General features: G+C 46.9%; 1 protein-coding gene across 1 annotated transcript in view; it reads right to left on the bottom strand.

Moving 5' to 3' along the window:
* GPC6 (glypican 6) overlaps nucleotides 1–12,336 on the bottom strand; it is a 987,303-nt gene extending 974,967 nt beyond the window's left edge. The window contains exon 1 of the mRNA XM_054586472.1: nucleotides 11,588–12,336. Coding sequence (XP_054442447.1) covers nucleotides 11,588–11,747 — 160 coding nt within the window. The 5' untranslated portion in view covers nucleotides 11,748–12,336. The remainder of the gene's footprint in view (nucleotides 1–11,587) is intronic.
* Between the last annotated feature and the right edge of the window lie 343 nt (nucleotides 12,337–12,679).

Raw genomic sequence — 12,679 nt, 5'->3', positions numbered from 1 at the left:
GCTTACAGATCACAGTTGCGCATGCCCAGAATGTATTATGCAACATTTTTAATTAAATGACTATAAAATGAAGAGAGACCAGCTCTAAATGTAGTCTCTGTGCAGAGGTGTCTGGAGACCAGGAAAAAAATGGTTCTGTCTGCACTTGGGAGACCAATGTTGAAAAACAGCTTAAAGGGCTTGGGATGGGATAATCTTGGCCAGAAAGATTCTAAAAACAACAAAATGGAAGGAGGGAAGGAAGGAAGGAAGGAAGGAAGGAAGGAAGGAAGGAAGGAAGGAAGGAAGGAAGGAAGGAAGGAGAGGGGAGGGGAGGGGAGGGGAGGGGAGGGGAGGGGAGGGGAGGGAGGGGAGGGAGGGAGGGTGGAGGGAGGGAGGGAGGGAGGGAGGGAGGGAGGAAATCCTGCCCTGACCTGTTTGGTTCAGTTCCTCGGGCCTCATCCCAGAAAGTGGAAGTGCTACAGGCTCAATCCCCGGTCAGGGCACAGGCCTCAGTTTCAGGTTCAGTCACTGCTTGGGGCATGTGTGAGAAGCAGCCGGTAACAGGCATCAGTGTTTCTCTTTCAAGTGGATGTTTCTCTGCCTCCCTTTCTCCTTCCCTTTGCCCCCCTCAAAATAAATAAATAAAACTAAATTTGAAAAATAAGTCATCTGTACCCATAGAAAGCCTGCCATATTGGCAAATAGTAAAGATCTTACAGTGAAAGAAACTTAAAATATTTTCCAGTTCCTCTGTAAGACAAGGGTGAGGTGCACCCCTACTCGTGCAGACGTGCCTGTGGCAGCTGGCTGAGGCCCCTTTAGGTAACTATGGACTGAACTGATCCAATCAACTTCCCTCTTCGTTCCCCCATCGGCCAATGTAAACATTTGAATGAAGGCTGAGAAGATGAGAAGCTCAGGGGTACGATTTGGAATCACAATACATCGTGGGTGGAGATTCTCATCCAAGACCAAGGTGAAAAGTCACACAAGATCACTGCCCAAATGTGACTGTCTCCCTGACAAAAACCTGTACTTAAAACTACATTCAAGGCACTCAGAGCGTGGCCCCCAGAGACTCAGAGGATGGGGCGCGGACCAACAGCATCACCTCGGAACTCACCAGGCTACAAATTATAGGCCCTACTCCAGAGCTCCTGAATCACAGACTTTGGGGGTGTGGCTGTGTGATTGCGGTGCGTGATAAAGTCTATGAAGCTCGGCTCTAGATCACTGGTTCTCTTCCTCAGATGTACATCGGCATAAATATATATATTCATATTTCTGATGCGTGATAAAGTCTAAGAAGCTCAGCTCTGGATCACTGGTTCTCCTCCCTGGATGTACATTATAATCTCTCTCTCTCTCTCTCTAATTACTATGTATTTATTTCCCCCAAGGGGGTGCCCTGGAATACAGCAAATATGGAGTTAGTGGCCATCAGCTATTGAGGTACTCATTCAAGATGCTGGACTGTGAAATATATATTTCCCCCAAGACAAGACAAGAGGAGAGAGAGGGAGGAAGACTGCCCTGTCCCAAACCAATCATGTCAGAATATGTGAAGATGGACCCCCAATTTAGGCATCTTTTCGAACATCTCACATGATTCCCAGAGAGCCCTGGCTCCCTCCAGCAGCCCTCAATTCTTTGGGATTCTCTTAAGGTTATGGAAACTAATCAAGCCTAATTCAGGGGCCAAACCCTTCCAGAAGGGGGCAGCAGCCCGCGTGTGAGGATGTAACCCGGCCTGGTCCAGGTCCCGGGCCAGCAGCCCCTGTCCTTTCTCCTCCAGGCTCGGGCACAGGAAGCAACTCTGGAAGGAGAGCGGTGCGTACATGCCCTGGGGCCCTTCGGAGGGTACCTGCCTCATCAGCGAAGACACACAGGAAGAAATCACCTCTTCTGTGCGCCTGGCCATGGTAGTGAGGCTTTGGCAGCTGGAAGGTGGCCCTGCGGCCCTGAGGACACTGTGAACTTCCCGCTTTCTCACTCCTAGGAGGGCTCCAAGCTGGGACTTCTAAGGGGACATAATGACGTTCCCTGCATGTTGATCCAGGATTTTGTGTGAGCTGCTGCCAAAAGTCTCTGAAGGGACACCGTTATTTCAGGCAAGGGTTTTGATACTTTGTCTTCTTCAAACTCTCTCATTGAAACTTCGACGGAGCAACGTTTTAAAGTTTTTTTTCTTTTAAATTTTGCTCCTTCTCCAAGGATCTCATTCGCCCAGACCCCTCTCCTCTCCCGTCCACCCTCAGGAGGTCCGGCTTTAGCATCTAAAACAGTCCCCTGGCCTTCCTCCCCCTTCCCCCTGGGCCTCTCAGGATCTGCCTTCTTTGTCAGCCTGTTTGTAGTGCTTGACCGATACAAAACAGAGCTTCCATGTTGTCACTTCACTGCCAAGAACCTGGGATGATGACCTACTTCCTGCCGGGTAAAATCTAGGGTTTTCCAGGCCCATGAAAAATCCAACCCCACTCTCTCTGTTGAATATCACCTCTCCCAGGTTCTTAACCGACCCCTCTCTGCGCTGTCCTATCCTCCATGCACACTGCTCTTCTCACGCCTGTAACCCACCACCAACGCCTTCTTCTCTGCCGCCCCTTTGTCAACAGTCGCCCATCCGTCAAGGCGCCCGGGACGGTTAATTGTATGTGTCAACTGGATTGGCCTAAGGGATGCCTATGTAGCTGGTAACACACTGCTTCTGGGTGTGTCTGTGAGGGTGTTTATGGAAGAGATGAGCGTTTGATTCAGTGTAAGTGGTGACCAATGTGGGTAGGCATCATCCAACAACCCATGGGGGCTCAAACAGGACAAAAGGGCCAACGCGGGGGGATTCCTCTCCCCTCCTGAGCTCTGATGTCCGTCTTTTCCCGCCTTGGGATACTGGAGAGCCTGGTTCTCAGGCCTTGGACTCTGATTCCCCTACCAGTGCCCTTCGCCCACCCTCTTCTCAGGCCCTCATTGTTGGAGGAAGGAATCATGCCACCGCTTTCCTGGGTCTCCAGCAGGCAGATAGTAGATCCCGGGACATCTCAGCCCCCATAACCTGGGGAGCCAATTCCTATCATAAATCTCCACTTACAGCAATATCTTGAGACAGACACAGGAATACTTGTATATCCTATTGGCTCTGTTTCTCTGGAGCACCCTCCAGATTGAATTTTTCCTCCTGCTTTCAGCGAGGTCCTAGAAACCACCACATTCCCTGATTCTGATTAGAAATCAGCAATGATATTTGGTACTTATGCCCTGGAAACAGCATTGTTTCAATCTTGGGGAGTGGAGTAACTTCCATATTTTGCCGTGTATAATGCGCACCCATGTTTTTGGCCCAAACTTTTCAGGAAAAAAACTTGTCATTGTAATTTTTTTAATACAGTTTTTTAATTATTTATATTTAGATACTTGTTTTTTGTATTTGAAAGATATAGTTTTGCATACAGATAGTATTGCATTCTAGAATTACACATTTAATGCATAAGCAAAAATGAAAGATTTAAAACATTTAAAAGATTTAAAAACAATAGATATAGAACCTGTACTACCCAGGTATAATGCGCATCCTTATTTTTCCCTCAAAAATTTGGGCAAAAATGTGCACATTATACACAGCAAAATATGGTAATTGATTCTTCACCTTGGTGAAAAGTTTTAAGATTGTTTTTTACACTGCCACAGGACAAAGGACTGTGACTTAAATTCCAAAATGGGGACAGCTGATTGCAGACCTTTTGGTAATTCTACACATTCTGGGAGCTGACAATTCAGGCCACCCTGTTTGGGAAGCCCCTTCCTCTCAGCCACACGGGTGTTCTGAAGTCCTCTGCAGGTTTCATGACCTTTAGTGTGGTCTCCACCAAAAAAGCACACATACGCTATGTCAATGTACTTGTATAGCCTTGTAAACCAAATGAATGTTTCCTGGGACACTTCTCTCACTCAGTCTCTCCCTCTCTCTCTTTCACATGCACATACACCGGTCTCTGTTCACTGCCAATCACATAGTAGATGCTCAATAAACAACTTTTGATTGATTGATAGTTTTTCGGTGGTATCCATTTTACCTCCTAAATGTTTCTGGAATCCCGCGACTCCTCTCATTCCACAGTCACCGCTCCATCCAAAGGTAACATCGTCTCCTCTCCCTGCGTCTGCTTTTGTTCCCCTCGGATCCACAGGCCAACCAAAGGAACCGTTCAAAACCACGTCCAATCCTGCCTAAAACGCTGCCTCACCAGCTTCTTACTGCTCTGAGCTCAAGGCCAACGTCATCGCGCTGAGTTACAGGCATTTCAGGGCTGATCAAGGAAAGACACGGCACCAGGAGGTGACGGTGGGACCCAGAGAGCTTTATTTGGGTGTAACAGTGACAGGTTGCAGGTGAGGGGATGTCCCTCACAGCATGAGCCCTTCCAGGGATAACAGAGGGGCCCTGCCAGGGACTCCCAGGTAGGAGCGGGGAGGGAGACTATATACCTGGGCACTGTTACTCAGCCCTAGGGTGCAGAGGGCAGCAGCGGCTTGGAGCCTTTCACAGACCCCAGGTTTGTCTTATAAATGGCTGGCAGGTGTCAGGTGTGGTTTTGTGGGGCCCACAAACAGGAAGGCTCTAGATGATTAAAAATGAGCTTCTTCGGACTGTATGTTAAACAACTAGATGTGTAAAACCTTTAGTTTAGCACCCACAGGCTACAGAGCTAAGGGTCCACAGCCAAGGTGAAAAGGTAATCATGGGCCAATATACACAGGTCCCCTTTGGATTAGGTGCATGAGTCACCATTCACGTGGTCCTCAAACTCTGCTTCCCTGTCTCTTTCCTCCCCTTCCCCTTCACGAGCTGTTTCCCCAGGTTCTAGAACCTTGCTCACATTTTCAGGGTCTTCTTACCCGAGAGGCAATGTGTGCACCCTCCCCTTTCGCCTTCCCTTTCTGACTCCGTGCTCTGTTTCGCAGCCCATGGCACTGCCTCCAGGAAGCACACCCACAACCCTGGGATGAGACCGGACGCTCTGTGAAATGCTGTCAGAGCGCCGGGCACGCCGGGCACTCGTCTCAGCCAGTCATTGCGAATGGTGCGCTTATGCCCGCTTCCCTTCCTGGATTAAAATTCCCTGGGGCCCGATATCCAGCACCTGGCACGGTGACTGACACACAGTAGGTACACAAGAAATATCTATGGGATGAATACAAAAAAAGAAATTCCTAAAGGAAATGGAAAATAGGCTATAAAAATAACCAGTAACCTGGATACTGTGTAAACGTGGGATCAAATTTCTATTTTTCTTTGTTCCTACCCAGTGCATTTGTTTAAAGATATTTTTCATCCAGGTTTATTAAAAACTCTTAAATATTTTCATCCAAGTTTATTAGAATTTTTAAACTTTTATCTAAGACTTATCACCATAAAACCCTTTATTTATTAATATGCCATCCCAGAGAATCAATTATGCTTTCAAACAGTATCATGTAAAGCACTGAAAAATGAATAATACTGAAGAAATCTATGACACTATTTAAAGTCAAATTATGTGCCAGCTAATGAATTTAACGGAGAAGAATTTGGTCTATAAAGAGAAATAAGCACTAAGTGTAAATGACAATTAAGTATTCTGTTCATATTGGCAAGATAACTCTTACTGGCCTTGCTAAAAGTCTCATGAAAGATGAGAATTAAAGGGAAAAAAGTTTTATAATGTTACTTTTGTAAGCTTGGATATGTTAAGATCAAGCTATTAAAATTATTCTATCAGTACTTCCTATACTACAATGTTTAACCTAAACTCCTATTTCTATACACATCTAGTGACTGAGTGGTGGGTCGCTTGGGTTTAAAAGGACTTAATCATTTTTAATTTTCTAAGTGTTCATAAAAATCACCCATAATTATAAAAAAAACACTGGTCACGCTCTTACCTAAATTACGATGCAATAGTTATACCGTAACATTTTAAAGAACATAATGCTGTATATTTTAAATGACTTTTAAGAGTGGCCTACATTTCTATGTAGTTTTATGTAAAAAAAGTATTATCAGTCAACTCAAATGAACTCTTGTTCTCAATGATGCCATATTATCCTCTAATTAAATCACCTAAGATAACTCTGTTCGCAAGGATCATTCTAAAATTAATTCTCAGATCAAGAGTTTAGCAAGTGGCACTCCTAACAGCCCAGATTTTAGATTGCTTTGATACCTGGAATGTGATTCTTTTAGAAATCGAGTGACTGGGCAAGTCATTAAAAAAATATATGAATTTCAGCTAACCCATTTACACCTCACACTGTTCTGAAATGGCTTTAAAAATATCAGGCAACTCAACGGAGGGCAAAGGAATCAGCAATCAGTGCAGGAGGCAGAGAAATGAAATTAAATAATTTAGCCCCAGCGAGGATATTTAACACAGCTGTAGAAGAGTCACCAAACATTGTTTTTCCATTTATGTTAAGATGGTACCTGCATGCAAACTGAAAAAAGGCTTGTTAATGGCAAACACACCAAGTTGGTTTGTAGGGGGGAGCAAAGGGAGGGGCGCAGGTGTCCTGGGAAGGCCACCAAGGGAAGAGACGATGCTAGACATCGGCCGGGCAGAATGGGGCATTCCGCAGCCTCCAACGCGACCCCAGTAAAGAAGGAGCAAGGAAGTGCCTAGTGTACCAGCACAGTGGAAGAGAATGGTCTGTACTTTTTCCGTTTTAAACTCTGGGATAGATTTTTAGGTTTTTGAGGTAAGTTGCTATCAAAAAGGTGGGTAAGTGTGTAATACTTTGGTTTATATTTTTTAATGTTTTTCCAATTACAGTTTACATTTAACATTCTTTTGTTTCAGTTTTTTTTTAAGATTTTATTTATCTGTTTTTAGAGAGAGGGGAAGGGAAGGAGAAAGAGAGGGAAAGGAGCATCGATGTGAGAGAGAAACATCTTGCGCGCGCACCCCAACCTGGGACCAAGACACAACCCAGGCATGTGCCTGACCAGGAAGTAAACTGAGGGACCTTTCAGTTTATGGGAGGACAGTCAACCAAATGAGCCACAACAGTCAGGAATATTGTGTTTTAGTTTCAGGTGTACAACATAGTGGGTAGACAGTCATATACTTCACAAAGTGATCTCCCTGATGTTTCCAGTACCCACCGGGCACCACGCGTACTTATTACAATACTATCGTCTACATTCCCTGTGCTGTACTTTATATCCCCATGATTGCTTTGTAACTATCAACCTGTATGACTCACCCACCTCACCTTTTCCACCCAGTTCCCCAACCCCCTCCTCTCTCCCAAGCGTCGGTCTGTGTCTTCTCTGTATCTATGAGTCTGTTTGTTTCTGTTTGGTACTTTCCAAACATCCAGCTGTAGTCCAATTCTCTAAATACCTTAGACAGGAAAACGGGCAAAGTGAACACCGAGAACAACTAGTTACGTTTGTTTTTTTTTTCCCGGATCTGTGGACAGAAACTTTCCTCCTCCCTCTGCCTGTGGGATGGCTTCCTACAGTAGGCTTTGTTGGACTAGCCCAACGTTCCAGGAGGCCGGGTATATTGAAAAAAACCAATGCAAGTTCTTTAGTTTCCACCTTTTATGTTAGCGCATCTATAGAACTAAAATAACAGGGGAAATGCATAACGACATGAACAGTTTAGTGGCGGCAGTAAGGCCAATTCTTGAGAACATAAAATCCAAGGTCAAAGTGATTTTTGAAAACTGGTAGGGGTATCCAAACTTTTGGCATCTCTGGGCCCCCCTGGAAGAAGAAGAGTTGTCTTGGGCCACACATTCAATCCATTGTGACCCATAATCACAAAAAACCCTCACAATGCTTTAAGCACATTTATGGCATTGCGTTGGGCCGCAGCCACAGCCGTCCTGGGCTGCACGATGCCCAGCAGGCTACAGGTCGGACATCCCTGCTAGGTTTTGCAAGTCGATAGATATTCAACACAAACCGTGAGGGAATACATATGGTGACTGCTAATCCCAAGCTATATACAACATTTGATGAAGAAAAAAACTGTTTTTCTAATGCTGTCATTCAACCAACGCAGAATGGCAGCAGCCGAGCTTACGTCTATGGACCCCGGTGCCAGGCTTTGAATTCTAGCCTCCTCGCTTTCTCACGGAGTCATCCTTGGACAAGTTAATTGTTTAAGTTACCTGTTGCTCAATCTTTTCATCTGTAAAATGAGGATAATGATAGTATCTACTAAGTTATTAGTAGGAATCCATAAGGCAATGTTTTAAAAGCAGGTAATGTTTTCAATTAAGTACTGGGTTACAGTGTCATTTCTATATAAGAGACTGTTAAATAAAGTTGCATTTGATAATTATAAGTCACCATTAGTCAGCTACAAAGTACTGCAATAAAGGACTCCAAGAAGGCTCGAAGCAGAAAAGAATGGTACAGTAAGCCTCAAATAACATTTCCTGAGCTGCCCAGACTTTTCAGCAGACGCTCTTTTCGGCTACGGAGTTCCATTAGAAGTTCAGAGCCATCAAGATGAGTCTGGTTGGAAATGAGATAACATTACTGACGCTCAGAGGAAGACCGGGAAGATTCACACTGACCTTTGATCAGAATAACAGTCCCCACAAAGAACTTGATGATCCACTGCTCAGCATCTTCCCAGAAGACAGAACAAGAGAAAACAAGCAAGCACACTGTGAAGGCTTTTGGCTGGATATCTGGAAACATGTTGATACCACAAGAATTATTAAGTATTAGAATGGATTGCAGAGAGGGGCTCAAGAGTCTGCCCCTCTGGAAGTCTTTCAAACAAGGACAGATAGTCTATCGTATCTGCCCAGGATGCTTTAAAATCAAGGCTGAGTGAAGATTGATGGTACAAACTGCCCCTTGACAGCCTCCTCCTTCCCAAGCACTCTCTGGGAGTGTAACTGTATATATTACCCACCACAGTCTTTTGAGTTTGAAGAACTCCCTTTTATCCTAGACTAGAAAAGGGCAACACTGTTTCACAATTGTGAGTTCTGAGTAAAACTTTACTAATGTTGTGATGAAACATAATGTCCTTATTACTTTTCCGGGTTTTTTTTACCCGGCAAGCTACCTGCAAATGTCCCTCAATTAGAAACAGATTTCAGGAATCTAAACTCTGCACAGCAGTTCCTTTAAATTCACGTTCCCTGGCAGACAAATGGCATATGCCATTTCTCAAGCAAACCATTAAAAGTCCAAACAAGGCACAAGATGAAAAGGAGTTTGAGGAAAGGATAACCACCATATAGTCGATAATTATTGTAAATTGTATCAGGAACTAGGGAGGAGAGGAACAGTGTGTTCATTTAACAAAGGGACATACTTCCTAATAAATAAGTTCAACAGCAATAAGCAACACTGAGTAAAGTTTATTTTGAAATGTATATCCTTAATATACAATTATCTTAGGATTCATTTATTTTCCTATCAGATAGATGTGCCTCTGACTCCACAGTGACCTACATCCTCATGATTTCAAGTCAATAGTACTCTTAGTCCTAGAAAGTGAGTTTAACAAAAGTGCGCACATTTTAGAAATCCACAGCTATTAGCAGTCACTGTAATTGTCAAGAGGAAAAGCAAAACCTGGTATTAAAAATCTACTGAAGCATTTATCTTACCCTTTGCTTATGTTCTCAGGAAAGTAAATGATGACTACAGAAAGAAATTATTTACCCTGAAAATCTTCGCCTTATATTAAGGAGGCTGGCATCATGCTAAGCATGATCTGTAGTCTCCAGAAAGTCCCATTACCCACTAAAGAATACTGAAGCAACTGAAAAATACCTAACAGTTTTTCTCTTTTATATATCTTATCTAAAATCATGTTGGGGAAATCTATATGCTTAAAAGATACATATTGAAAAAGCCCAGATGAGAGAAGAAAAAGTTCCTAAAAGAGGTCATCCATACTACAAACCTTTTAAAAGTTGAATTTCCTGAGATTTGGGGAGGGGGGGGAAAGCAAACTGATCCTTATCAATTAATTAAAAAGAATGAAATAACAGTAGACAAAAGGGGAAGGAGAGTTGAGAAACTTAAGGAGCTGAAGGGGCAGCCGGTCTCTATTCACTGATTTGCAAATTAAGGAGCCCTGGAAAAGGGAGAAGAAGTGACAAGGATAGAGCAAAGTAGCCTTATAATGCACCACAGGTTCCGCCTGGGACTCGCCAGAGGCTGTCTGTGTCTGGCTCAGAACTGGAAAAGGCTCTCTGTATATAATACTGTTACCGTGATGTATGGGCTATTTTTAATGCCTAAATGCATATAAATGTGTTATTTCGGCATAAGGAAAAACCCTCACTTGTAGAGTTGGTAGATCAGCCATAATAAAATAGCAATTCCACTATGTATCGAAACTGCTGGGTTTCAAGATATCTGCAAAATGCTTGTCGTCCATCGGCCAGTTCTTTGGCAAAATGCAGAAAGGCTGGTAGAAATTCAGCGCTTTGACTTGGCCATCTGAGGTCACTGAGGACTTCAGCTTCCAGTTTGAGCAGCCCGCGCCCTCGCTGCGTCTCCTGGCCTCCCTCTGCCTCTCTCAGTTCAGTTCTTTCGCAGCCCCAGGATTATCTCCTCCCGACACGTTTCATTCACAGAGCCCCAGAGAAGCTCGGACTGGGTTGGAGGTAAGAGCTGGAAAACACGCACCCAGGCTGCAGCGCAAGTTGTTGGAGACCAAGTGCTACCCACAAACTGGCGCTGAGAAAGCGGGTGGGGGCTCTCAAGCTCTCGATGGAGTACTGCTAGTGGTTGGGCACGCAGGGGACACCGAGACCAATCCACTTCTGAGCCATCCGCATAAGTTGGCTCGGCTTCTCAGAGCCTGCGGGCGAGGCCGTGCTCAGGAACCGGCGCTGCGCCGGGTGGCTGGGGTTCCCCTCGCCCCACCTCAAGAGATCAACAGCAACCGGGGAAGCACATCCCAAATCAGAAACAGGCAGCCCTTGAACTCCCCAAACTAGCCGGGAACTGCGGAAGTCCGGAGGCCGAGTCCTCCGGTGCCCCCCCTCCGCCCCCCCGCCCCGGCAGCCTCGCCCGCCCCTAGCCCGAGCACCCGGCGCCCTGCCTCTCCGAACCACAGGGAGAGTGGAGCGAGAGGCAGGGGAGCTCTCCGCGTCTCTCCATCGCCCCCGCCGGCGTGAGGGCGGGAGTGGAGAAGGCGCCACTCAGACTGTGGCGCTGGGCAAACTGCGGCCGCAGTTTTTCCAAGTTTGCCCGAGCGAGAGGCGTGGGGTGGGCGCCCCGCACCGTGATCTGCCCTTGCGCCTCGGCCACCCCCGAGCATCCCGGGCTCCCTGGCCCGCCCGAAGGGAGCCAACAAGCAAGGGGGCGCAAGGGCGCGAGAGCGGAGGAAGGGAGGGAGGGGATGGAGGGCGCTCCCGCGTGTGCACACAATGAGACTGCTGAGACGCACACCTTCCCCCGCGGGAGCAGCCGAAGGAGCATCCGCCGCCTGGCGCGGCGGTGCTGCGTCCAGGGAGCCGTGGCAGAAAGTGAACACCAACAACTCAACAAGAGGGGTAAGGCGGGGAGCACCGGGCGGCCCAGGGTATGTGTGGCCGGTAAGGGCTGCAGCCTGCCGGGCCGCAGACCCACGCTTACCTGCGATCTCCTGGTAGGGGATGTCCGCCAGGCTGAATCCCTTGGCACCGTACGCCTGGCGGACCTCGCCGCAGCTCCGAGCCTTCACATCCGCCCCGGCCGGGAGAGACAGCAGCAGCCCGGAGAGGGGAAGAATCACAGCCCCGATCCAAGAAGGCATGGTGCAACATGCAAATCCAGCTCGGTAAACCCCACGGCCCGTGCGCTCTTCACCTTGCCCCTAAAGCCGAAAGCCCGCCAGAGCCAGCGGCGCGCTCCTCGCCGCTGCCCACCGTCACCCCCTTCCGCCAGCCGAGGGGACGAGCAGCGCAGCCCTCTGGACTGCGCTCAGCAAACTTTTATAAGCCAGATGGAGGATGGCAAGCCAACCAGGGCTGGCTGGGAAAGCAGCCGCCTTGCTCTTCTAGCCCCCCAGATCAAAAACGGTGCAATAAAAACGAGAGAGAGGAGGCAATGTTTCCAAAACCACCATGAGGGTTCAGAGCTGCGATCCGAGTTCCGAGCCGCAGAATCCTAGAGCGCTGCGAGCTCGGCTCGCCGGAGTGTGCCGCGAAGGTGGGAACGCGCGCCTGCTCTCCCGGGAGGGAGGTGGGCAGGCGAGCGCGAGTGTGTGTGCGCGCTTGTCGGTGCGAGCGCGGGGTTCTCGGGGATGTGTCTGCGTGGAGGTATGTGTAGGGGGTATACGGGTTCCAGAGGAAACCTCAGCTTCACACAGGCTGAGGGAGCCTGTGAGAGTCCTCCTGAAATAAGAAGAGAGAAATCCTGGAGGCTAGAGGGAAGGAGAAAGGAGGGGAGAGAGAGAAACGTGCTACTCAATGCACAGCCGAAATTCAGAGGCAGAGTCCAAGGGAAAACCTGGACTGGATTGAGCTCTACTTGGTAGAAGAAAAAAAGGGGGGAAACGTTCCTTTTTTCTCATTCCAGTCACATCCTTCATACTGATCCCAAAATGCTCTCTTTAATGACATAAGTAATCAACTTAGAAACACAGTATTTTAAGTCCTTAACTCATATGTTCTTAAACTATACTTTTGTGGACGTAAAGGACTTTGCAATTTCAATTGTTGCTCTTACTACGATCATGACCTACTG

Source organism: Pteronotus mesoamericanus, unplaced genomic scaffold, assembly GCF_021234165.1.
Source record: "Pteronotus mesoamericanus isolate MK-2021 breed Mesoamerican mustached bat unplaced genomic scaffold, CSHL_Meso_final contig_94, whole genome shotgun sequence".
NCBI lineage: Eukaryota > Metazoa > Chordata > Mammalia > Chiroptera > Mormoopidae > Pteronotus > Pteronotus mesoamericanus.
The sequence above is the reverse complement of the archived record's forward strand: the minus strand, read 5'-3'. Positions and strand labels throughout refer to the sequence as shown.